Source organism: Geotrypetes seraphini, chromosome 5, assembly GCF_902459505.1.
Source record: "Geotrypetes seraphini chromosome 5, aGeoSer1.1, whole genome shotgun sequence".
Classification (NCBI taxonomy): Eukaryota; Metazoa; Chordata; class Amphibia; order Gymnophiona; family Dermophiidae; genus Geotrypetes; species Geotrypetes seraphini.
Window position 1 is genome coordinate 150,591,238 of NC_047088.1, and position 27,302 is coordinate 150,618,539.

The following is a 27,302-nucleotide window of genomic DNA, read 5'->3' on the forward strand; positions in this document are numbered from 1 at the left end:
ATAAGGGGCAAAAAAGGGAATAACTTCCTTTCATTGCCCCTACCACCACTGCGAGGCAAATGTTAACTCCGGTACACGGAGTATACTGACTCCCGCCATGTTGGCCACTAAAATAGATGAAAGCTCCGGAAGAAGCGGGAAAAAAACTACCAACAGGCTCACAACGGCCCTATGAGCCGGGGTTCCGAGGCCTAGCCACTACTTTGTCTCCCCCGCCCCGAACTCCGCCGGCTGAGCGCAACCAAATTAGCGAAGCACAGCATGGAAGGAGAGAAATTTCAAAACGAGTCTACTCAACCTCGTCTTGGCTCTCGCAGGCACCAGCAGCACCACCACCATGGAGACCGAGCCACTGCGCAGGTGCAGCAAAGGCCATAACGCTAGCTGACCCCTGTGGGCCACCGTAGCACCCGGAAGTGGGAAAGGCGCGCAAATGAAGCAGTTAACCTGACATAGAATAAAGAAAATGGAGCAAAATTGATTTGCTGGATGAAAATAAAAGTGTACTAGGCGTTAGATGGAAAAGGATAGTACTCCCATTTTGAAATATCATTTCCTCGTAATTAAATATAAATATATATATACTTTAAAAAGCTATCGGAGATGTAAAGAACTTTTCATAAACTTATCTGCTTTACATCGTTTAGGAGTTGGATCATAGTCTGTTTTTTATTTTTTAAATCGTTTCTATGTACATAACTTCCGCACCCCTGGGCTACAGCTGAGCGTGTTCTGTACTAGGAATTTCTGGCCCTTTAAACTCAGACAGTATTAATCGATGCGATTTACATCGTTTACAATCGATGTATTCTGATCAGCTCAGACTTATGCACGTGGTGTAGCTACTGCTGCTTTTAGCCCCGGTTGTGGGACCTTGGCATTTAACCGGAGACTAAAGCACAGAGAGTACGTGTTGCAGTCATGGCTCAGCTCCAAGCCCGGTTTTATACCGAGAACGAGAAGTGAGTATTAACGAAAAAAGTACGGGCATGTAAGAATGGCCTGTACGATATAATCCTACCTAGTCTATGGTTCCTATCTAACCCGCTAGTAGTCCCCCGATATCTGCTATCCAGTGTAGACCGCGTTGTTTTTTGTCAGGATCCCTTTATGAGAAATATTGGTGTTTGAATACAGAAATCTTGTTTTGAGCATCAAAGAGAGAAAGGGCCTTTAAAAAAGGCTGCCATAATGCATCATCCATCCGTAAAGATGCATGCATCCAGTTTCTCGAGTACTGCTACTATTTATTATTTTTATAGCGAAAGGCATAGGCAGTGCTGTCCATTTTAATATACAATAGACAGTCCCTGCTCAGAAGAGCTTACAATCTAATTTAGACAGACGGGACATCTCAGGGTTCGGGAGATTTTGGTAGAGGAAATGATACAGTGGGTATAGGTATTTAACAGCAGTGAGTGGGAGTGAAAAGTTGAAAGCTTGGATTTGAATACTGCTAGGGATGGAGCATGAATATTGATTCAGGCAGCCTGTTCCAGGCATATGGTGCTGCAAAAAAAGAAGGGACGGAGTCTGTAGTTGGCAGTGGAAGAGAAGGGTACAGAAGAGAAGGGTTCATCGGGGCTTGCCCGATGTACGGAGATCACGGGGAGGAGCATAGGGGGGAGACAAGTGAAGAGAGAGATGGGGGAAGAGCTTCAGAGAGAATGCATTTGTAAGTCAGCAAGAGAAGTTCAAACTGTATTCGGAAATGGCTGGGGAGCCAATGAAGTTACTTGAGGAGAGGGGTAATGTGAGAATAGTGGCTCTCATGGACTATGAGTTGTGCAGCAGAATTTTTAATGGATTGAAGAGGTGAGAGATGGGTGCATTGGAGGCCTGAGAGAAGTACATTGCAGTATTCTAAGCACAAGGTGATGAGAGCATGGATAAGGGTTTTGGAAGATCGTGCCTAACGAACTTATTGCACTTCTTCGAAGGAATTAACAAATGGATAGACAAAGGGGACCCCATTGACATCGTACACTTAGACTTCCAAAAAGCCTTTGACAAGGTACCCCATGAACGCCTACTTTGGAAACTGAAGAACTATGGGGTGGAAGGAGACGTACACAGATAGATTAAAAATTGGTTGGCAGGCAGGAAACAGAGGGTAAGAGTGAAGGGCCACTACTCGGACTGGAGGAGGGTCAAGAGTGGTGTTCCGCAGGGGTTGATGCTCGGACCGCTGCTATTCAATGTATTCATAAATGATCTAGAAACAAGGACGAAGTGCGAAGTAATAAAATTCGCAGACGACACCAAATTATTTAGTGGGGCTAGGACTGCGAAGGTTTACAAAGGGACCTGAACAAACTAGGGGAGTGGGCGATGAGATGGCAGATGGAAGTTCAATGTAGAGGAATGTAAAGTCTTGCACGTAGGAAACAGAAACCCGAGATACAGCTACACGATGGGAGGGTTGTCATTGAGTGAGAGTACCCAAGAAAGGACCTTGGGAGTAATAGTAGACAAGATAATGAAACCGTCGGTGCAGTGCGCAGCGGCCGCTAAGAAAGCGAATAGAATGTTAGGTATAATCAAGAAGGGTATTACAACCAGAATGAAAGAGGTTATCCTGCCGCTGTATCGGGTGATGATGCGCCCACATCTGGAGTACTGCATCCAATATTGGTTGCTGTACCTAAAGAAGGATAGGGCGATACTTGAGAGGGTTCAGAAGAGGGCGACACGTTTGATAAAAGATATGGAAAATCTGTCATACGCCGAAAGATTGGAAAAACTGGGGCTCTTTCCCCTGGAGAAGCGAAGACTTAGAGGGGACATGATAGAGACTTATAAGATCATGAAGGGCATAGAGAAAGTGGAGAGGGATAGATTCTTCAAACTTTCGAAAACTACAAGAACGAAAGGCCATTCAGAAAAATTAAGAGGGGACAGATTCAGAACCAATGCTAGGAAGTTCTTCACCCAACGGGTGGTGGGCACCTGGAATGTGCTTCCAGAGGGCGTGATAGGACAAGGTACGGTATTGGAGTTCAAGAAGGGTTTGGACAATTTTCTGAAGGAAAAGGGTATAGAAGGGTATAGACCTGGTGGGCCCCCGCGTGAGCGGACTGCTGGGTATGATGGACTTATGGTCTGACCCAGCAGAGGCACTTCTTATGTTCTTAAAAGGATGGATTTTGGTAATATTATAGAGGTGAAAGTGACAGGTTTTGGCGGTTTGTTGGATCTGAGCAGAGAAGGAGAGAGAGGAGTCAAAGATCACCCCAAGATTGCGAGCTGATGAGACAGGGAGGTGTTATCCACAAAAATAGAGAACAGTGAGAGGGGGGAGGTGAGTTTAGGTGGAAAGATAAGGAGTTCAGTTTTAGCCATATTCAGTTTGAGATGGTGGCGAGATATCCAAGCGGCAATGTCAGACAGGCAGGCTGAGATTCGGGCCTGAACTCCTGTAGAGATATCTGGTGTGGAGAGGTAGATCTGGGAGTCATCCAAATAGAGGTGATATTGAAAACCATGAGAGGAGATCAGTGTACCAAGAGAGTGGGTATATATATGGAAAAGAGGAGAGGGCCCAGGATGGAGCCTTGGGGTACGCCAATAGACAGTGGGATGGCAGTGGAGGAGGGTCCACCATAACATATGCTGAAGGTACGATGAGAGAGATAGGAAGAAAACCTGGAGAGAGCAGAACTCGCATCCCAGTGAGGATAACATGTCGAGAAGGAGGTGGTGATCAACAGTGTCGAATGCAGCAGACAGATTGAGAAGACTGAGGATAGAGTAGAGTCCATTGGATTTGGCCAGGAACAGGTCATTAGAGACTTTAGCAAGGGCAATTTCTGTAGAGTGGAGAGAGCAAAAACCTGATTGAAGTGGGTCAAGAATATTATGAGAAGAAAGAAAGTCCAGGCAACGGCAGTGAACAGCACGTTTGAGTAGTTTGGATAGAATGGGGAGGAGAGAGATAGGACGGTAGGTGAAGGGGGATGTAGGGTCTAGGGAGGGCTTTTTGAGGAGGGGTGTAACTACAGCATGTTTGAAGACATCAGGAACTGTAGCAGTGGAGAGCAAAAGGTTGAGAATGTGACAGATGGGAGGGATTACAGTGGGAGCAATGGATCCGAGTAGGCGGGTAAGAATTGGCTCAAAGGAACAGGTGGTGGTTTTGGAGGAGGAGAGAAAGTGAGCAGTTTCCTCTTCTGTGATTTCAGAAAAGAAAGAAAGGGTTGTTGAAGGGAAGTTGACAGAGTGGACAGTCAGAAGGGGTGGTGGGGGAGGTGACATTGTTGAGAATTCAAGGTGGATCTTGTGAATCTTGTCGTGGAAGAACTCTGCCATTGTCTGGGCGAGAGTGAAGAGGGGATAGGAGGTGGAGGCATTTGAGTAGAGATTTGAGTGTGGCAAAGAGACGGGGAGGGCTCGCACTAAGAGAGTTAGTTAAATGGTTGTAATAGTCCTGTTTGGCAAGCGAGAGGGTAGATTGGAAGGACATCAGCATGAATTTGAAATGAAGTCAGCAAGTGTGCGGAATTTAAGCCAAAGACTTTCAGCAGCTTGGGCACAGTAGCGCAGGTGTTTGAAGATATTTTATTAGCAGTTCATGTTGTTATAGTATCTTTGTGGAAATGTACAATATTTGCCAGTAGGTGTAATTGTTGGTGGATGGGGTTTTTTTTTTTTTGGATTTAAGAGAATCAATTGATAAACCATATCATTTTTTTTAGAATCACAGACTTGTTTTTATCTATTGCAAAGTATGTTGTTTCTGGTGAACTATAACTGTATATGCAGCTGATGGTATGCCTTTGGTTTTTTTTTCTTCTTCTTCTTATAGGTATGCAGTAGATAATGTTCCCTTTTCCATACCAGCAATTTCAGAAATCGCAGATCTTAGCAACATTATCAACAAGCTGTTAGAAGCCAAAAATGGTGAGCAGGATCCTTAGTGCATTTGTGATATATTAAATCTACAGCTGGGAAGTTACTCTGTAGTAAATTAAATTTGAAAGTTTTGTCTTGTTCAGATTATGCTCAGTTCCAAGGAGTGTGTTAGTATGTGAAATACATTTTCTTTTGTTTAACTTAGAGGACCACAAATATGTGGAGTTTGACTTCCTTATCAAGAGTCAGTTTCTTCGGATGTCTCTGGCCAAACACATGGAGATGGAGAACCTTCCAACGGTAAAAACTTCCACCAAGCAAGTCTACTACTTTGTACATATTTATTCTTCCTTTGCTTATAAATTGAATGAGTCTGTCCAAGATTACTGAAGAATACCAGCTGTTGGTTTTGCTGTTGGACATTCAGGTTGTATGGAAAATGCAAAATATTTGTCAAGGAGAAGATATATAAAGTTTTTTTATAAATAATTCCCAGTAAATAGGGAAAAGCATGAACTCAACTTTCTTGCATTGGTCCCACAGTTAACTTGGATGGGCTCTTCTACCCCTTCCCCCTGGAAATATAAAAAAATAAATAAAAATACATGTTTTTAACACACATCCCGCATCTCATCTCTCTTCCACAGTCTCCCGGCATCTGCCCTCTGATTCTCTGAAGCCCATCCCTCTCCAGAGTACCTTACAAGTGTCCTTGGCACTAGCAGTGATTCAATTTTGCTGCTAGCTCTGGACCCTAAGCTTTCCTCTGCCACGCCTCTGTTTCCTGTCCAGCAGGACACCGCAAAGAGAAGCTTGCAGGAGCCTGTGCCAGCAGGCTTCCATCTGGAGAGGGACAGAGTTCAGAGAATTGGAGGGTAGATGCCAAGAGGCTGCTGAGCTGAGAGGAGAAGGCAGTGTGGTTCCATGTGGGCCCGCTCAAGCCCCCCATAGCTACTCCACTGGGCAAACCCACCCTATTAACATTGTTAATTGATTTACAGTCAGTTATTAGTAAAGCATTTTTATCCATGTGATCCACTGACCAGCTTCTGTGTTCCTATGTTTATAGGAAGAGGTGGTGGAGATTGAGTATGTGGAGAAGTATACAGCCCCTCAACCTGAGGAGTGTATGCTACATGATGACTGGATCAGTTCTGTTGAGGCCACAGAAGAATGGTATTTGCAGATAATGTTAATTATTCTTTTCTTTCCTTTTTCTGTTATGATTATAGTACTACCTATATTTCCCTTTTTCCATTCTAATTGCAGGGCTGTGGAGTTGGAGTTGAGGAGTCGGAGACAATTCTGGGTACCTGGAGTCGGAGTCGATAAAAATGTACCGACTCCGACTCCTGATAAATTTAAATTATAATTTAAAAAACCCAGCAAGTTCAAATGTCCCATTTCACAAACAATAGTCATAATTAACACATTGTTTGTGGGCATTTTTCACCAATCTACGCTGAAAAGCGGGCAAATTTTTTAAATGTTGCACTGGAAATTATGTTTCATTTAAAATAGCTGTAACTTCCTCAACCATTGCTTATTTTTGAATAAAACTTTCAGTTTCTTTTCTTTATTATAATTTGAACACTTTTTTAAAATTATTTTGTTATAAATAATTACAACATTCAAAGTTAATTTCAAAATTTTAAAAAACTACTTTTATACTGAAGAAATTTAAGGAAAGACAACTGAATTTACCGCTATTTTATTTACGATTTTGATCTCCTGACCCTAATTCCACGAATCATTGGGTATCTCTTCACCGCCTATAGATAATTCATAATTTTTAATTCACCGAATAGCTGTGTTTATACTTTTGCTGCACCCCAGCGCTAATTGTAGAAACAGAGTTTTGTCGGCTCCCACTCTCTAGTGATAGTATGCGAAAAACGTGTTTACTCATTTCCCGCCAACAATGTGTTAAGTACTTCTCTGATGTAAGAATAAAGCCCAGTGCATAGTTGTATTTCTACTAGTGTGAAGGTCAGAGTTGAAGGATTTATCTACAGACAACACAGCCCTGGGTAATTGTCTGCTTATCTGTTGCCAAGTGAATCTAATCTAATCTAATCTACCTTAGGTTTGTATACTGCATCATCTCTACATTCGTAAAGCTCGACACAGTTAACAAGAGTTAGGGTAGAAAGGAACTCCAGTGGAGGGAAGAGGTAAAATGAAGAGAAAATTTAGAGGACTAGAATAACCAGAGAGGGAGGAGGAGTTACATTTTTGAGAATAACCAGGTTTTCAGATGTTTACAGAATATTTGTGCTAATCCTTTTAAGCAAGCTACATAAATGTGAATTGATTTATCACCCATTACCCAGTAACCTAATAGCAGAAGCATAGGTTTCTATATTTAGCAATGCCGGATTCATGGTCAGCAAACTTTCTTCATTCATATTGAGATAGATGGCCTTTTACAATGGTGATCTATGTTCATGAACTGATTTAGAATCTTAAAAAAATTAATAAAGAAACATGTTTTTAAAATACATTGAATAAACAGCATATCAGTCCCTGAGGCAAACATTACTGGTTAATTCTGACTAAAGATTCATTTAAGCTTGCTTTTTCCTCAGTCTGTATCTGTGGGTCTCAGCTCCATTAAGCCTTTAAGTAAAATTTGCATCCCGGCCTCCTGGCAAGGTCTCCATTGTTTTGTAGGTTCGACTAGGGCTGTTTTGGACCCACAACCCCGGACTGGTAGGAGACCTTACAAGGAATCGTGAAGAAAGAGACTTCCCTAACACCATTTTCAGCTTCATCCTAGCCTGGGTGCCCATGCTACTCTAGTCGGTATTTTTCACTCCTTTCTTTTGAGGGACCAGTTGTCGCAAGGAAAGAAATTCTTATTGTCAAAATGTTGGTCAATTTAAGAAGAGGAACAACTGTTTTCTTCACAGGACCACACAGGCACACGAGCTCTCCTGGCTATTTTGGTTACACTAGAAAGCGATGGAGTCTAAATGTGCATCTAGTTCTTTTGCTTATATTACTGAAGGCTGGCAGGTACCAGGAACAGCCAAGCAGACTCTGATGGCTTGGTTCAGTTGTCTCTTGGGATCTCCCACCAATAGTAACCTGCACAACAGTTAATTACTCATCTTGGTACTTACAATCTAAGACTGTAGCTTGAGTAAACAACCTGTGGAGAAGTTTTTGCCTGGTGTAATGCTGAAGGAAGCAATTGCCTACTACTCGGCCTATTGAGAAGCTCTGGTATGTCTCAGTACTCTGGACTAGTCTAGCAAGAAGGAAGATGAAGATATGCTTATCTGATGTTTTCATTAAACATCCTACTGGACTACTGGACCAGTAGGACCTACTGGACCAGTCTAGAATCCCAAGGCTTGGGAAATACTAGACATTAAGGGATCTAAGGCAGCCAATCCTAGATAATTGTAACATTAAATAATGAAGTAAAAATATGGATACTTTCCCTCAGGTGGTTGCTCAAGGGGAGGAAATGAGGATCAGAGCCATGATGGAGAAAATGGTTCCCTGAGACAGCAGAGAAAATAGTTCCTAAATTTGACACAAGAATACTGATTGACATCCTGACTCCTCCAAGATGTATATAGGAACCAAACAGAAGTTGCCTAATGATTGGAACAGCGGGACAAGAATCAGGGTTCAAACCCTCTTACCTCGGGTACAAACTTAGAATGTAATCTGTCCATTGACAGGAAAACACTTAAAGATAGAAAAAAGCACCTGCATATAGTATATGTAAACTGCTGTGATTGTACCCACAGAAATATAGTATATCAAGTCCATGAGGACACCCCCCACCCCTTTACTCTTTGAATCTGAATATAGCTTGCATTAAGCTACTACTGAAAAAGGTGTGAACCAAATTCAGAGTCCTTTCCCATCCCTTTACATGTGCTGGAAAGAGGGATATAACCCATTTGCCTAGACTGGTAAGGTTTGCCTCTTTATGAATGATACCAAAATCTACAATAGGGTAGATGCCCTAATGGTGTGGATAACATGAGGAAGGACCTAGCGAAACTTGAAGAATGGTCTGGAATTTGGCAGCTAAAATTCAGTTCTAAGAAATGCAGGGTAATATTTGGGCAGCAAAAAACATGAGGAACAGTATAGTTTAGACGGGATGAAGAACATTTGTGCATGAAAGAGGAGCAGGACTTGGATGTGATGGTCTTAAGGGGTCCAAACAGGTAGAAAAGGTGATGTGAAAGCCAGAAAGGTGCTTGGATGCATAGGGAAAAGAATAGCTAGTAGGAAAAAGGTGATGGTGCCCTTGTATAAGACTCTGGTGCGCCCATCTTTCGAGCCTTTGGGTGCCTGCATGTTGAAGGTCCTTACTCTTAAAGCAGTTGTTATCCCAGGACAAGCAGGCATGATATTCTCACATGTGGGTGATGTCATCTACGGAGCCCCGATGCGGAAGCATTTTCAAGCAAACTTGATTGAAGATTTAAGTTTGCTCTGCTGCTCCACGCATGCGTGCCTTCCTGCTCCACTAGGGGGTGCATCCCTCGTGGTCTCCAGTTCAAAATTTTACGCTGAGCCTAGAAGTCGTGTTTTTTCAGGCTCTGCCCCAACTGCCTTCTAGCACCGCGATTTTTCTTGTTTTTCATCGTTTAAGTCGCTGTGCGCGAAATTTTTTCTTCTTCAACTTGATTCCTGCCTCGTTTGACCGACCCAGAGGCTTCCGGGTCCCCCTGGCCACGTGGCTACTCGAGCCGCGGCCACTTTCGATTCTATGTCCCGGCCTTTGACCGGCTTTAAAAAGTGCACCCGGTGCGAGCGGCTTCTTTCCATCACAGACCCGCATCGCCGGTGCATCCTCTGCCTGGGGGCCGCTCATCCAACCGACTCCTGTCCCCAGTGCGTTACTTTCCAGAACCGGGCCCTCCGTCGAAGGAAAGCCCGCATGGCGGATCTTTTCACCCCAGACCAACCTTCTACTTGGGTTTCTGCACAGTTCCTCATCAAAATAGATACGGCTGCTATGGTTCACCCAATTGCTTCCTGCTCATTGTATCATTGCAGGCCCCTCTCAATTTTATAGTTGTCTACCTCCTTCACCCTTACAGTTTGCCTCTGCCTTTGTATCTGCCCTGCACTTGATACAAATTTGTTACTGATATATTTTTGCTGAAAGAATGAGAGCCTTTTAGTTAGGTTTTCTCTGAGCCATACTTCTTCCAGCTTCATATCATGTTTGTCCTTGAGCTGCTAGTTCTATTGCAAATGTTACTTTTAATGACCTAAAAGTAGTAGTTCTATAAATTGGCACCACAATGGGGTGAGCTTAGCACCAATTCTGTAGTGGCTTCTGGGTGCACTTGCTAAACTGGTGTAGAAGACTAGCGCAAAGCCACTTTGACACACTAAAAGTTAGGTACACCAGCTTATGTCAAAATGATGTGCCAAGCGGTGTGCACAAATGATGGTATTCTATAAATTGTGTGCAATGCTTGGTGAGGTATCCTTTTCCTACCCATATATGAGATGCTCCCTTGCAGTTGCACACTAATCCCTGGATTCTTTATATGACACCCAAAGTTGTGTGCATAACTTAACTGACTGACAAGCCCTTGAGCAATAATTGGGTGACAATAATAAATTTATTGCAGTTAATTGGCATCAGTTAGGATTTGCGTGAGCATCATTAAAGCTAAATACCTAATTCTGATTACACATATCTGAAAAGAGGGCATGATCGGGGACGTTCCAAAAAGTTGCATGCACAATTTCTAAATACCGCCTCAGCACGCCTAGAGTGCCAGTATTTACACCAGGTTTCAGCAGGTGTAAGTCTAGCATTTAAAGGTTAGGCACAGGATCTGCCCTTTATAGAATAGTGCTTTGTGCTAAATATTTTTGGTTCCCAAGTATTGGCAGCGATCATGCACGTAAGTGCTAGTATTTTGTGCTTATATTTAAGCACCAGCTTATAGAATTGCCTTTAAAGCATTATGTAGCCATCCATTGTGAGAAGACTGTGAGTCTCAAAAGCATCACTGGTTTAAATTAGAAATGTATTTTAACTTGTAATTTTATTTTCAAAGGATTTTAACTGGCTCTTATGATAAGACTTCGCGGATTTGGTCCTTGGAAGGAAAGCCCATCATGACCATTGCTGGCCACATGGAAGTGGTGAAAGATGTGGCCTGGGTGAAAAAAGGTCAGTAAAAATTGTATATGCCATTTGAAACAAACTTCCAAAGTAGAGTTTTGCACATCAGAAATTCTCCAGCTCTGCAGTCAGCTCAAAATACAATGCCTGCTTCCCCCATGTCTGTCTCAATAGCAGCCTACAGACTTTTCCTCCAGGAACTTGTCCAGACCTTTTTTAAAACTAGCTAAGTTAACCACTCTTACCATATCCTCTGGCAACACATTTCAGAGTTTTACTATCTCTCTGAGTGAAAAAATATTTCCTCCTATTGGTTTTAAAAGCATTTCCCTGTAACTTCATTGAGTGTCCCTAGTCTTTGTAATTTTTGGTGGAGTACCTATTCAACAGCACTCAGGATTTTGTAGAAGAGACACATGCTCTTCATAACCATTAGTGTGAATATTTAAATGGATTGTATATTAATCAGGTTTTCAAATGTTTTATGAATGGTTTCTTGCATCAGGACTAGAGAATGACATGGGAACAAATTTGTCCCCCTCCCTGAAGGAACTCAGTTTCCCAGTCCCGTCCCCATAAGTTTTGACCCTGTCCCATTCTTGTAAGCTCTGCCTTAACCACACAAGCCTCGAACACTTATGATTTTAACGTGATTGATGCTTGTGCAGATAAGGACGGAGCTTGCTGGAATAGGGCAGGAAAAGAACTCGCTGGTACGGGAAAATGTGTTCTCGTGTGACAACTTTAAGCATATAATCAGTCTATATCTTTCATTAAGGAGGGTCATTTTACAAAGCTCTTTTTACACATGTAAGGGAAGTTTTACATAGGGAAAATGGCTCTCAGAAAATTTCATGGTCAAACACATAAGTGAATATGTATGCTATGGCCCCTATTCTATAAACGGTGTCTACCTTAATTGGTAAAGCCATAAAAAAAACAAAAATTGTTTGTTTAAAAAAAAATGTGCCTATTGGTGCCTAGAAAAATGGTGCATTCATCGCATCTACAGAGGTGCCTTAGAACACCTAAGGTCGAAGTAGGCATGGTTAATGCCGGAAATGACCTTAGGCATTCTAAGGCACCTCTGTAAACGCAATTCTCATCAAAGGTAGGAGCCAGAAATGTAGGCCTTTAAAACCCTGGCCTACATTTTCGGCTTTTACCTTCAACGAAGGCAGTGATTCTTTAAATGGTGCTATTGAGTGAATGCTACATGATCAGCCACTTTTTTTTTTTTTAGTCAGCTGCTGATTAAGGCACCATTTACCGAACCCGGCCCTAAATCATGCATCCTGGAGAGGGGTGTAATTTGGGTGGACCGGGCAGTGCTATGAAATACACATATATTTATAAAATATGACTGTACCCTTTGTATAGGTGTAAATATTGTATTTGCGAGAGCATTTGTGTGTCGTTGGCATTAGCTTTGAGAGCCTATTATATAAATCCTCAAACAACAAACATGGTAGAAAATGCAACAAAACTGGAAGTTATTTTTCCTTTCTCTAAGTTAATACCGTGTTTCCCTGAAAATAAGCCCTATCCCGAAAATAAGCCCTAGCATAAATTTTACTGCTTCCTAGCGTTGTAACCAGTGAAATTTAATGAGACTTCATTACCCTGTTTGAGTGTTTAGCAGTGCTATGTCGGTTCCCTGAAGCAGTATCAAAACGTGGCACGTCGGAACCTGTTAATCTGAAGTTAAGTTTGACCATCTTAAGTTATCTATTTAAGATATAGAGCTTATAGCCAATTAGGCAATTGCAAGTTCAACATCTACCACTGTCATTGTTCTGACACTGTATTGAGCAATGCGATGATTGGGTGGTGAGGCGGTTTTATCTGTCTTCATGTCTCTGAGCATTAGTTCTAACAACAGTTGATGGACATTCGCTTCTAGTTCTCTGCTATAGAATATAGAGTGACTTCTTTTTGCATATTTTTGTTTATAGCCATTTTGAGTCACTCAATAGATGTACTTTAGTTGAGTTATTAGCCCCTTTTTTGTGTATTTTTGGCATAGGAATTGAATCGGCTGCATCTCATTTGCCACACCAAGAATCACTACCACGGCTTTGTAAAAGGAGCCCTATATTACCAGGGATTTTAATTTTAATGTTGGGGATGGGTGGGGAAGCTCAGGTTTGGTTGGATTGGGTCTAGGGGATGAAGGGGCCTGCTAGACTACCAGGAATTATAGGGGCTAGTGCAGAAAGCTGGGTCGGAATTCAGACCTGACAGCTTTTTAAAATAAGTCACTGATCGGTGTGTGAGCCAATAATCACTCACACACTGGCAGGAAGGGAAGTATTTGGCAATGAACTATGGATTATAGGGCAATAATTTGCAAGTGCATTGCTTAGTGCATAGCTGTAGAATTTTTTTATTGTTAATTTTGTGTTAGAAGCTGAAGACTGAGCCGGTTCTACAATGTGGCTTTTCTGCTCCATCCCCTTTAATCTTTCCATTAGTTCTTGTTTTATTCCAAGATCCTCTCAGCAGCTCTTTTACATTGTTAACCTGTCCTGATGGTCAGCTAGTCATTTTCTGAGTACTGTGTTCTATGATTTTCATTGAGTCTTGTTTTCTTTTCCTGGTGGTCATCCTCCATCAGATAACCTGTCCTGCCTACTGCTTAGTGCCTCCATGGACCAGACCATCCTGCTGTGGGAGTGGAATGTGGAGAAGAATAAAATGAAAGCCCTTCACTGCTGCAGGGGCCATGCTGGGAGTGTGGACTCCATTGCTGTCAATGGGTCAGGAACCAAAGTGAGTCAAGTGAGATTTTTCCAATGACCTGCTCTTTCAGATTCTCCCCCTTTCACCTCAAGAAGAAGCAGGGTCCTGTGAGGTCTCAAAACTCATGAACCACAACATCTTTTTTTTTTGCCCATCCAATAAAAGATATCACATCTTTAAAGATTCCAGATTGTTAAAGAAATACAGAGTAGCGAGATATATATTTAAACTAGGAATGTCGATCTGTAATTCTGGAAGGCTGCAAGCAGGTCAGGTTTTAGAATATCTCTACCAAGTGTGCATGAAATACATTAGAATGCAGTGCCCTCACTATATTTAAATTTCTCATGAAAATTAATTGTGAGAAACCTAAAAAACCAGAACTTCTTATTTTGTGGCCCTCCAGGACTGCATTTTACTTTAAAGCAGGGGTGTCCAACCTGTGGCCCAGTGAAGTATTTTGTTCTGCCCCAGTCGAGGGCAATGCAGTGTTTTCCTCTGCTGCCCCTGGGTGTTTACCGTCTTGCCGGCTCCCTTCTCTGTCTTGCTGCAGTGGCCCCAGAAACATTTTTTTCGGACAATGCGGCCCAGGGAAGCCAAAAGGTTGGACACCCCTGCTTTAAAGTCATGAGATTGTAAAGATACTAAATAGCTAACATACATAATATACTGTATTTTTGACTCAAAGTAAGGTCACTATTGACTGAAGTGCAGTAAGGTTTTGCAGTTACTGTGTGGAATTGCCAAAATAAAGGTGTAGTAACTGGAAAACCCTGCATTAACTGGTGGAACTGTTCCTAGAATTTTTGGAAGGATTGTCTTACAGTCAAGAAAGGTAAAATTTGCTATCGGCAGATAATCTTCAATACATTTAGCTCACCTGTTGAAGTGACATTAGCCATTAATATGACAATTAATACAGAGCAGTTAAGATGCAGTGATGTGTGTTTTATGGTTAACATTGAGTCCAATCTATAGAACTAAATGGTTCATTAAATAGTTAAATATAAAAAGACAGAACCATTCAAAGAACAACTTAAATTGTACCAAATCTTTCTCTTCACTTTCTTAAAACAAGTGATACTGACAGGAACAAGCCTCAGAAAGCGGAGCAATTTATTTCATACTGGAATTTCTTCCAAGAGAAGATAGTGAATATAAAGCAACCACTCCGGTTTCAAAAAGAGCAAAGTTATAAGCTAACTACTTTGAACCTGGAGAAAAAACATGAAATGTTAAATCAATTGATGTAGTACTTAATTAGCTGAGAATTCTTTGATACATAAGCACAAGCACTTTAAGTATTTTCTAAATTTCATGAGTTGAAAGTTGAAACCTTTAAATGAAATACAATGAAATGATATGGAAATGATCTATAACACTGAAGTAGCATAATTGAAACGAGCTGATAAGTATTGACTAAATGAAGTGTGTTGAACAGCAATGAAGTAGCCATAATGAATTGAGCTAAATAGCACTAAATGAAAATTGTTTACAGCACTGAGGCACTTTGTTGAAACAGAGCACTGAGACTCCTTTTTGAAATACTCTGGAAAATACTTGAAGCATAAACGCACTTTAAAAAAGTTAAAATATCATATGTTGCCGGTCCTGAGTGTTCAACTTAATTGTAGTTCTTCTTTTTTAACTTTTAGTAGTAGTTAGTTATGAGATTTTTAATAAATTGAATGAAAGTTAAAGAAATTTAATGAAATATCAAAACATTAAAATATTAATATACTAAAATTTGATGAATTGTTTAAGAGTTAGTTTAAATTAAATAAGAAGATATTAATAAGAAAGTAATTAATTTATTAATGAAGTAATAGAATTGATACTTTAAATAATGGTATGAAGGACGGGTTCAAGCCTATGATGTCATCAGGAGGAAATTTTTTTTTCTTCTCTTGGAAGAAATTCCAGTATGAGATAAATTGCTCCGTTTTCTGAGGCTTGTTCCTGTCAGTATCATTTGTTTTAAGAAAGTGAAGAGAAAGATTTGCAACAATTTAAGTTGTTCTTTGAATGGTTCTGTCTTTTTATTTCATACTAACTTTGATATTTCACACTAATTTTGATATTTAAATTATTTCACATAAGTGCACCATAATTCTCAAGTTGAACAGCTAATGCAACTTATTAAATAGGCTACTAAATGTTTGTTTAAACTATTTTATAAGTGGAAGAATACATTTACATAAGAATAACCATACTGAGTCAGACCAGTGGTCCATCTAGCCTAGTATCCTGTTTCTACAGTGGCAAATCCAGGTCACAAGTACTCAGCAAAAACCCAAATAGTACGAACATTCCATGCTACCGATCCCAGGGCAAGCATTGGCTTCCCCCTTGTCTCTCTCAACTGCAAACTATGGACCTTTCCTCCAGGAACTTATCCAAACCTCTTAAGTTGTTGCGCCCATATCTCTTCGTGCATACACTCTGTTAATATTAACATGTACATTTCTATGCTGCTTTACTGTACTTTATCAAGGAGAATCACATAATAATGCAACAGAGCATAAAATTACACAATAAAAACAAATAATTCTATACATTCCATTTATATTTCCTCTGAAACTCTGAAAATACTAATTTTTGCAACTGTTCAATCTAACCTTAAATATTTTTGAAAGAGCCATGTTTTCAGTTGTCTAAACAACCATCCTAAGATGTCTTGGCAGTGAGTTCCACAAAGAAGGTCACAAAAAAAGGGGCAGAGCAAATCCCACTTCAAAAGGAAAACCCAAGCACAACTTGGTGGTGGGGGGAGGTGGAAAGGCCAGAATCTGGAATGACTCAAGAAATTTATTGGTATAGTATAGTTTAAATAATCAAGAGTTTTTTTTCAGTTGTGTCAATTTTATCTTTAAGTAGTTTTTGAATAGTAGTAAGAGCAATAATTTTACTATAGCTGAATTATTGTAATTCATTATATTGCAGTGTTACAATGAATCTAAGAAATAGGTTGCAGTTACTTCAAAACAAGGCAGCCTGTTTAATTTTTAAAGCTAAAAAATATAATGGGGTTATTCCATTTTGGTTGACAATTGAGAAAATAATTAATTTTAAGACAGCTATCTTGATATATCATATTACATGGTATGGTACCAGAGGGTTTACTGAGATATTTGTCTTTTCCCAAAAATTGGGGTACTTCATGCTTTTAACTTTGGTCTGCAGCTTAGTTACTCAACAATCAAACATGTTTATTTTAAGTCTTTAATTAGTAAATATTTTGAATACATGGGTTTTAAGCTTTGGAATAGTCTTCCAACAGAATTAAGGAATATTTTTTTGTATTATGTCTTTTGGAAAGTTTTAAAAACTTATTCCCATGTAATAGGTGAGATATTTTCATACCTTTTTGATCAACCAAAGCCCTCCATGACAGACGCACTATACCAAACACTTGAAACAGTAGCAATTTGGATGAAAGATCACAAACTGAAACTGAACCCAGACAAAACAAAATTCATCCTCCTTGAAAATAACAAAACCCCAACCATAACCAACATAGAAATCAACGCAATTAACTACCCCATATAACCCACCCTAAAACTACTAGGAATAACAATAGACAGATGCTGCACCATGCAACCGCAAATCAATAAAACAATACAGAAATCATTTTGCAGTTATGAGAAACTTAAGACAAGTCAGAAAATTCTTCGAGAAAACACAATTTCAGCTCATAGTACAATCACTAATATTAGGACTACTAGACTATTGCAACATCCTCTATATCCTGTGCCCTGCTACAATAACAAAACAACTACAAACAATTCAAAACACAGCTCTAAGACTCATCTACTCATTGAGGAAACACGACCACATCACAGAGGCATATCTCAACTCACACTGGCTTCCAATTCCAGCAAGAATACTATTCAAATTTTACTGTCTACTATTTAAAACTTTAAACGGAGATAGCCCAACCTACTTGAACAACTGCCTCATCCAAACCACCTCAACCAAATATAGGAAAACTCACCCATTCACACACCCGCCAATCAAAGAAGTTAAACGGAAAAAACTATATGATGGCCTCCTATCCACTCAAGCAGCAAAAATAGACAACCAAATTGCCAACATACTGATAACGACCCCAAATTACAACATTTTCAGAAAAGAAATAGACTATACTTTTCAAAAAATCCCTGAAAAAGTCCTAACCTCTCAAGCTTCTGTCTTTCATCCCTCTAACCACCTGAACCCCCAAATCAATCTGCTCTACTCTTCACCCCCCCCCCCCAAAAAAAAAAAAAGGAACAGAAATCTTTTTGTAGAACACCCTCTAACTCTTTTGTAATCCGCCTTGAACTGGAATAAAAATCCGTAATGTAATTCTAGGAAAGTGAGTAGTGTCCCCATGGCCGCATGCCATCTGCAGAAAGAATCCAGTTTGGATTTTTCTCTGTGCCTCTTCTGTACTAGAGAATGAGGCAGGGAAAAAAATTTGTCCCCGCCCCATTCCCACAAGTCATCTGATCCCATATGCATAGGCCTCAAATAGTTATGATTTTATATTGAACTTATTTTATTAAAATATAGAAAGAAACAATATTCTGTACAATGGTAATTTTGTAAACACAAATAATACACAGCAAGGATATACACAGCAAAGATCAACAAAACTCCTCTCTTCCCTTTCACAAATATTCCCTCCACATGACAGGAACAGTGTTAGGGGAGTGCAACTAGGGCAACTACCCCCGGTCAAAGAGAGCTCTAAGCCAGTTGGAAGCTAAAGAAGCACGGCCTGAGCTTTGCGGTCCCCAGTTGTGTCTAACACCAGCTCTAGCAGGATGCATATTTCAAATCTGATATGTTCTAATCACAAAGTAGAAAATAATTTGTTTTTTCTGTCTTTTTTTTGTCTTGTCATTTTATTCTTCAAATCATGTTGGTTTCAGGAGCTGGTCTCTGTTTTCTTTTGTCTTCTATTAACTCACTTGCCAGGGTCCCCTGACCATTTGATATTTCTTCTTTCTCCATTCTCACCATCCATCTTCTATCTCTTTGTATGTATTGTTCCCCATGTTCAACATCTCCCTTCTCTATGTCTCCTATATGTCCCTTTCTAGTATTACCCCTGCGCCCATCTCTCTGCCTTCATCATCTCACCATTCTATGATCCCCTCCCCCTGTGTACAGGAAGTGGGGGGAAAAGAGAGATCCAGGGTGTCTCACCCACTCCCTCTACTGCCACATCCAACATTTCTCCCTCTCTCATCCCCCGGATCATGTGCAGCAGTTTTTACCACTGCCCACCAGACCATGCCTAACATTTCTACTTCTATCACTCCTTTCCAGAACCATGCCATACCTCTCCCTCCAACACTATGTTCAACATTCCTCCACCTTGCATCCCCATCAATAAACTTTTAAATTGAAAAAGATCTTTTGTTGTGTTCAGCCTTCTGATTTAGTGTATAATTCCATGTAAGAAAAGGGCAATATCCAGACATAATTGTCTGTTTATAATCCCACATTCCCCACGTACTGAAAACAAACAGCTTCATCTTCATCTTCTATTCCATAAGTTAACATTTTTGTATGAGCAGAGGCATAGCTGTGGGTGGGCCAGGAGGGCCCAGGTCCCTCCAATTCCACCCAGTCCCACAAAGTTTAGAGTGAATTTCTATGGATGACAGGCATCTTAAAACCCTCGCAGCAGAAGATTTTCATGAGCTGTAACCACCTCCCAATATTCAGCCTGCACGGTGTACATGTTGAAACTCATAGGCAACATATTTCTTTTTTTGCAGCCCATGAGGTTTCATTTTGCATGTTGTGTTGATTGCATGTTGGGAAAGGAATGTGGAGCAGTGGAGTGTAGCATGATAGGATTTCTTAGCTACCCTCTGTATGTTGCTGATAAGGGCTACATGCTAATGGTGTGGGGGGGGGATATTTTATGCCTATTGCTCCTCAATGTTAACTCTGGTTCCCCCCCTAAAAAAAAAATTGTGTTCTGGCTATGGCACTGCATAAGACAATTCTATTGTAGTTCCTCTTTGCTCAGAAGACTGTTTCTTTTCTAGTTCTGCAGTGGTTCCTGGGACAAGATGTTGAAGATTTGGTCTGCAGGTGAGATGATTTATGTATTTACTTCTTTTCAGTGTTGTGCCTTGGTTATTCCTGGATCCTTTTTTTTTTTTTCTGTCCCCAATTTCCTTCTTAGAAACCTCGATGAATCAATAACATATAATTAGTGAGTAGACCAGTGCTTTGTAACATTCTTTTTCATGACATTTAATTCTGCCATTGGTCAGAAAAATATTTTGTTTCATGTTATTCTTTTGGTTTTGTTATCAACCTGGGCTACTGTTAACGTCGTATTTTACACGGAACTGGATTAAGGCATAAACAGACTAGGCATGTGCCTTGGGCCCAAAGGTTTAGGGGGGACCATGTAGGATGTGCTCAGGATTCAGGAGGATAGGACTGCCAACTGCCTGGATTTTTTAGGATTCTAAAAAAATGTAAACTACCTGTCTCAAAGCCAGAAGGATAGCTAAATGTGTGGATATTTTTCATAGTTTAATCCATTACAACTCTCCAATATTCCCATCTCCACCCCCTTTCCAGGGCAGAAGCTGTGGTAGAATCCAGCCAATGGGAAAACTTCCAGTCACAGGAAGGAGGGGCTGAGCTGCAAGGGCTGAGGGAGATGTTGAACCCTACACAGTGACTTTGTAGAAAATCATTGGAACCAGTGCATGGGGAAAGTATGAAGGGTCTGTTATCAGTTGAGAAACAGGCCTGGCAATAGATGCAAGAACTTTACATAATGGTGGGCAGACCTGGTGTTGGGGCATTGTCTGGATGAGCACATGAGGAAAGGCAGAACTGCGCTAGAAAAGAGAGCTAGAGAATATATGCAAATGTGTATGTTTCTGTGCCTCTAGTTAGAATTATCTCATACAAATAAAGCCTCCCTTTGAAAATCTCGGCTGGAACGGAAAATTTACTGGTACAAATGTACCTGTGCACATACTAAGTGCCGCAAAGTTTTCAGCCCAGGGAATTTTATTAAATTACTTGGGCAAATTCCTTTCTAGTACAACAGACACACTATTCCTGAACACTTCCCATGCTCACTCACAAGCTATTACTGCTATCATATAGCTAAGCTGTGCACTTTTCCCTGCTGCTTCTGGAGAGGTGAAATAATACTGGGGGAGGGGTTCCTGGTAGGTTGCCTAGGGCCCAATGTAGTGTTAATTGAGCCCTGTTTTCCACTCCCAGACATGGCTGGAAATGCTGCAGAAGCAGTGTTCGCTATTTATTGGGGGGGGGGGGAAGGAAGGAATTATGAGTCATTGCCCAAGGGTGATATCTTTTTGCCAAATTCAGAAGATGTGCTGCATGGGCCTTGGTGCCAAGGTCTTAACTACATATGCTGGGCGATATAAAATAGCGGTAAAAATCTTCAGGTGGTTGACATTAAAGACTCTTGCCAGCCCTAGTTCTGACTGAACTGAAAGAAAAAGAAGGAAGCTACCAGATTAAAAATAATGCTAATTTTTTTAGAGTGCTTCTGGTTGTATGCAGTGCTGTACAGTGATAAATATTCAGTATATTTATTCAGTATAAATAATAGTATATTCCTGCCCCAAAAGGCTTACAGTTGGGTACCTGAGGTTACAGCATAGAAGTACAGCGAGTTTTTAGATGTTTGTCAGGAACTGGCATCATTAGATGGTATGTGTGTGTTGTCCTTTTTGTGAAATAATCTTCCTAGTTCTCTGTCTTTTTTCAGCCTGCTCAGTAAGGTTCTTTCAGAGGTGACATCATCAGACAGAAGGCCAACGTTAGCCATAAATTCACATTCTGAAAAGCTGATTCTGCATGTATTCATGTTTTTAGCCTGCAGCAAAGATATATATGTGAAGGGCAGTCTTCAGAGGCTATTTGTATGGGTAAATGATAAAGGGGCTCATTTTCAAAGCACTTAAGACACACAAAGTACCATAGGTTTCTATGGTACTTTGTGTGTCTTAAATGCTTTGAAAACGAACCCCTAAATCAACTGTCTAAAACTTGCCTTTCCTCTATGAGTAAAAATATGCAGTCTTTCCCAGTATTCCCAGAAGTGGAGCTGGGTTTTCATGTAGCTCTCCATGGATTTTCATAAAATGTTTTATGCTCATTACACCCTTTCAAGAAGTGGGTCGCCCAGAGAAGTGATCTGACTTGATTTTTTTCATTGCAGTCCCTACAGATGAAGAGGATGACATAGAAGAAACCACAGACCGACCCAGGAAGAAACAGAAGACAGAACAACTGGGGCTAACGAAGGTAAGTAAGGGCAGAGCAAGAGCAGTTCATCCCCAGCACACAATTGGGTAGTGCTCATTTTTATTTTCTCTGGGAAATTTGGGGCCAAAGATGGTGTTAACCACTTACATCTTAATCAGTTCACAGTCTACCACACAGTTCACTAATGTCTTTACATACACAGGTCTCAAGGCTACCTTCTGGACGGGTTTGGATTAAATTTGTTGAGAAAGCTAGAAGCTAGTAAGAGCCTTTCCTCTAAATCTTCTCCAAAGCTGTCCATGAAAAGCAGCATTCAAGTTTCAAGTTTATTATGGTTTGAGATATCGCTTTAATGACAAAGCGGTTTACAATATAAAATAATTTTTAAAACAAACAAAAAATAATTAATAACAGGGGAAAGGACATATATATATGTGAATTTGAATTGTCACGACATGGCACAAGAGGAAAATAGGGGAGGGTTTACAGTTTATGAAATAAAAAAATTGAAAAGGTAATGGGAAGAATGATATGAAGAAGGGGAAGACCTAGGTGATCCATTTAACTAAATCTCAAAAGCATGCTTAGAGAGGTTTTAAGGTTAGTTTTAAAATGATTAGAGTTTGTTTCCAGTTGTAACACTAAAGGGAGGGCATTCCCTAGAGTAGGAGCGACTACAGAATAGTTTTGTGAGTTGTGTCATTAAAATAACTGATGAACAGATGGAACCGAAAGAAAATGTTGCTGAGATGATCGTAAAGTATTCGAGGTTTCGTATGAGATCAAAAGTCTGTCGATAAATGAAGGAGAGTGATTGGCCTGAATGTTGAATGCAAGAAAGAGAATGTGGGAGATAGGCAACTAATGAGCATTTTTCAAAAATGGTGCGACATGGTCAAACTTCTTTGCATTGAAGATAATTTTTATGGCAGTATTTTGAATAATTTGTAATTTCCTAGTCTCTTTTGGGGGGATTCCATAGCAAAGGGAATTACAGTAGTCTAAGGTGGAGATGATCAAGGAATGAATGAGGATATTAAGAGATTTTGCTTCTATAATTGTTTAAAGAAACATTTTCAAATTATGAAACTAATTTGTGTTTTGAAAGAGAATGCATTATCCAGAATCACACCTAAGAGTTTAATATCTGATACTAACTGAATTGGGGTGTAGCAGATGCATAACGGGGAAGAAAGGCTTTCGTTCTCTTTAGTCGGAAAAAGCATGTCCTTTGATTTACCGATATTGAGGGCATTTTGTTACATCTCTTCCGAACTGGATTTGAAGAAGTGAGAATACTTACAGCTTTGAGCACCTCCCATATAGAGGCAGAGCACAGTGTCCCTTCCAGTTTTTCTTCTACAAGTGAATTGTGCAGAGGTGTTTCTGACCTGCTTCCTCTGGGCCAGGGCTCACATACAACCTCTCCAGGATTCTCTTCTGTCTAAGTCACACGTGTCAAACACAAGGCCCAGGGGCTGAATCCGGCCCGCCTGGCCATTTTATGTGGCCCGTGGTGACTATGCCGCATCTAAGTGCTTGACTGTGCAGCCCCAGTCCCAGTGGCTCTCCAAGCACCTGAACGTGCTGCCGTACTCTCAGCAGCACTCCAAGCTCCTCACCACGCTGCCTCGGTATCCATTTGCAGGCAGAAGGATCCAGTCCCATTGCAAAAGCTAGATTGGAGCAGGGTGCTCCACACAAGTGCCTGACTGCGCCACAGGTGTCTGAGGGTGAGGAAAGATCTATACTTCTACTAAAACTAAGTATCTTAATAAAATATTCAGCTCACAACTTAGTTTGTATTTTAGATTTCAGCCCCTTATGTGATTGAGTTTGACACCCCTGGTCTAAGTGGTCTCTGCAGAAGTATTCTCTTTAGACGCAGCCCCCTTGGAGAGGGGCTACAAAGGACAGCATCAGGATGCGTCCTTGTTGAAGGGCATGCCTTTCCAGATCTCGAAATGAGTGACTCTCGCAACCGATGTCAATTCCTTCGGTTGGGGAGCTCATTGCAGGGACTGCTTGATTCTGGGCCAGTAGACTCCCCATCAAAAGAAGTGGTCCATAAACCATCTGGAACTCGGATCCATTTGACTAGCCCTGAAGGCTCTAGAAGTTGTCTTAGAGGGAAAGACTGTGAGAGTGTTCTCCTATAACACCATGGCGGTGGCATATATAAACAGACAGGGAGGCACCAGAAGTACTCTCTTACGCTTGAAAGCTCAGAAGCTCTTTTGGTGGGCGGAGACTCTCATTCAGGCTCTTTCTGCTGCCCATGTGGCCAGAGTGGAAAATTCTCAGGCCAACTTTTTGAACCAGCAGTGCCTGGACCCAGGGGAATGGTCACTCTCCCACAGGGTGTTCGCTGTGCAGAACTGGGGCAGACCAGTGATGGATTTGATGACTTCTGCCAAGAACTCAAGTCAAGCACTTCCTCAGTTGAAGAGAAGAATCATGAAGCTCGGGGTTGGACATGTTAGTGCAGCCCTGGCCACGTGACGGTCTCCTTTATGTCTTCCCACTTTGGCCCTTGGTGGATTGGGTCATCCGCAGAATTGCAACTCATCCAGGCCTAGTAATCCTAGTGGCTCCAGACTGGCCTTGCTGGCCGTGTTATGCAAACCTAGTATGTCTTCAGCAAGACAGGAGCCTCAAACTGCCTCTTCATTGCAGCCTTTTCAGTCAGGGGCCAGTCCCCATGGAGAATCCATAGCATTTTGGTCTCACAGCGTGGCTCTTGAGTGTCTGACCCTAATTCTCAAGGGATATTCAGATGTGGTTATTGCTACTGTGCTCAGCTAAGAAGCCTACCATGGTGGCCTAAGCTAAAGCTTGGAAGGCTTTTCAGTATTAGTGTGAAAGGGACCAGGTGGAGCCACTTCAAGCTCCCATTCCAGTCAACCTGGCTTTCCTTCAGGCCGGGCTGGAAAAAGACCTTGCAGTAGCTTCCCTCAAGGTGCAGGTAGCTGGCCTTTCTTGCCTCCTGACTCAAAATCACAAGGCTTTGCTTACAGCTCATCCAGATGTGATCAGATTCCTGAGAGGAGACATCTCTTTCTGTCATGGAATCTTAACATTGTTCTGAAGGGCCTCTCTAAAGCCCCATACAAGCTGCTCAAAGAAGCTTCCGTTTTGGACCTCACAGTTGAGACTGTATTTCTGGTGGCGATTATTTCAACATGGTGAACCTCGGAACTGCAGGTTCTCTCAAGTAGAGAGCCCTTCTTCAAAATCATGGATGAGGGGGTCACTCTGTGCTGTTCCTCTTTTCTTCCAAAGGTGGTGTCAGACTTCCACATCAACCAGAAGATTTGCCTGCCTGCTTTCCAATCTACAAGCTCTGATAAACAGGATAGAGTGTTGAGGAAGTTGGACGTGCTCAGAGCTTTGACCAACTGGCATCCAAGGCATCTATAGCAAGATGGATTTGCACGGACATCTCTTTGCTGTACATTGCCTGTGGTTGGCAGGCACCAGTTTCTCTTAAGGCGCACTCAACTAGGGATGTCACCTCTTCGTGGGTACAGTCTCAAGCAGTTCCTCCCACAAAGATTTGTATAGTAGCTACTTGATCTATTCTGCATATTTTTTCCAGATTTTATAGTGTAGATGTAGCGGCTTGAGAGGACACTTCTTTTGGGTCCGTTGTCTTGCAGGCAGGCTCCTCTGTCCCACCCTAGACGTCAGCCCTTTCTTTGCTATGTCACCATATGTACGAATTCCGGAGGAAATGTAACAATGTAAGATTAGGTTCTTACCTGGATAATCTTCTTTCTGTTACTCAGTCCATATGGCCCACCCTCAGTATAGTCTGTTTCACCTGCTTTTCTGCCTGGGATATTTCTAGATTCCAGGCTTGGAGTTCTTCTTCTGTTAGCCAGGTGGCTAAGTACAAAGAGATCTTGTATAAATAAGTGTATTCCTCAGTCTCTGGCTCCCTTAATGTTTAGTGCCAATTATACACAGCAGGTTGTTTCTCTATGGTTTGTTTTAAATTTCTATCAGTCTTGTTTCTAATTCTTATTTTCTAAGTTACAGAGCAGATCAGAATTGTGTAATGTCTATGGTGAATTTCCCTGTGCCCATTCTTTGTATTCTGTTCAGTGGAGCTTGATTGCTTTGGGACGTAACTGGAAGGGACACTGTGCTCTCCTTCTATAAGGGAGATGCTCAAAGCTGTAAGTATTCTCACTTCTGTAAATCCAGTTCACAGGAATGGATTAATCACCATATGTACAGACTCTGCAGGAGATTACAGAAAGAAGATTATCCAGGTAATAACCTAATCTTACATTGATACTTGTTTGTGGATGGACAAGAAATAAGGAGATGCCGATGAATGCTTTATATTACAGATGGAAAAAATGTGTTTAAGGACACCAAAATATCAAAAATGTCAGTGATTTGGGACAGTGGTTCCTAAACCTTGGACACCCCAATTGGTCTGTGTTTCAGAATATCCACAGGGGCCATGCAGGAGAGAGATCTGCTTACATTTGACGCAGTACGTGTGTATATATTTAAGCAGTTTCATTATGGATGTCATACGTTCAGCTAGCTAGCCAGTTCTGGGGACAGGTTTGGAAATGACTGCCTAGAATTCTAATTCTTCATAATTTTTACAGATGCAACTCTGTCCCAAGAGTGACCTGGGAAAAACAATTAGCATTTTTGTTATAAAGATCTGCATGTAGATAATACATAGCTCTGTGGAATGGGCAGTACTATAAATGTTTTAAAGCAGGGGTGCCCAAAAGGTCAATAGTGATCGACCAGTAGATCGCAAAGGCAGTGCGAGTCAATCGCAGAGCCCATCCCGGGCTGCGCGATAGACTTGTGTTGCCTTTGCATTCTCCCTGCTTCCCCGATGCTGCAAAAGCCAGGCGCGTGCAGCCACTGCAGAAGCGCTGGGCCCACCAGCCTCCCTCCACCACATCAATTCTGAAGTCAGAATTGATGTCTGGGGGGGAAGGGGGGAGAAGGCTGGTGGACCCAGCGATTCTGCAGTCGCTGCTGGCCTGTTGCAGTGTTGGAGAACTCGGCGGCTTGGGGGCCTGTTCCCAGATGGCAGCAACGGTAGCTTGGGGGCCTGTTCCCAGACAGCAGCGGTGGATTGGGGGCCTTTTCCCAGACGACAGCTCCGGCAGTAGCTTGGGAGGAAAGAAAGGATAGACAGAAAGACAGGGAGGTAGAACAGGGACACAGAAGGGGGGGCAGGGAGACAGAAAAAGGAGAGGGGGAAGGGAGAGAGGAAGGAAAAGTTGATGGAGGGAATGGAGTCTGTCGGGAGGCAGGCAGGGAGAAAGAAAGGAAAAGT

At 41.5% G+C, this 27,302-nt stretch overlaps 2 protein-coding genes across 3 annotated transcripts in view; one reads left to right on the top strand and one right to left on the bottom strand.

The window, feature by feature from the left end:
- The window catches only part of CARF (calcium responsive transcription factor), a 152,436-nt gene extending 152,017 nt beyond the window's left edge, over positions 1 to 419 (bottom strand). Inside the window, exon 1 of one of the 2 annotated variants that reach the window (XM_033945032.1) lies at positions 299 to 419. The gene's annotated coding sequence lies outside the window, so the exon portion shown is untranslated. Of the gene's footprint in view, positions 1 to 150; positions 174 to 298 lie in introns of those variants that run through there. The other variant, XM_033945036.1, reaches the window with a different exon arrangement.
- The window catches only part of WDR12 (WD repeat domain 12), a 47,021-nt gene continuing 20,110 nt past the window's right edge, over positions 392 to 27,302 (top strand). The window contains exons 1-8 of the mRNA XM_033945037.1: positions 392 to 962; positions 4,805 to 4,899; positions 5,057 to 5,151; positions 5,921 to 6,027; positions 10,905 to 11,020; positions 13,590 to 13,744; positions 19,762 to 19,807; positions 21,936 to 22,021. Of these exons, the coding sequence (XP_033800928.1) occupies positions 922 to 962; positions 4,805 to 4,899; positions 5,057 to 5,151; positions 5,921 to 6,027; positions 10,905 to 11,020; positions 13,590 to 13,744; positions 19,762 to 19,807; positions 21,936 to 22,021 (741 nt within the window). The 5' untranslated portion in view covers positions 392 to 921. The remainder of the gene's footprint in view (positions 963 to 4,804; positions 4,900 to 5,056; positions 5,152 to 5,920; positions 6,028 to 10,904; positions 11,021 to 13,589; positions 13,745 to 19,761; positions 19,808 to 21,935; positions 22,022 to 27,302) is intronic.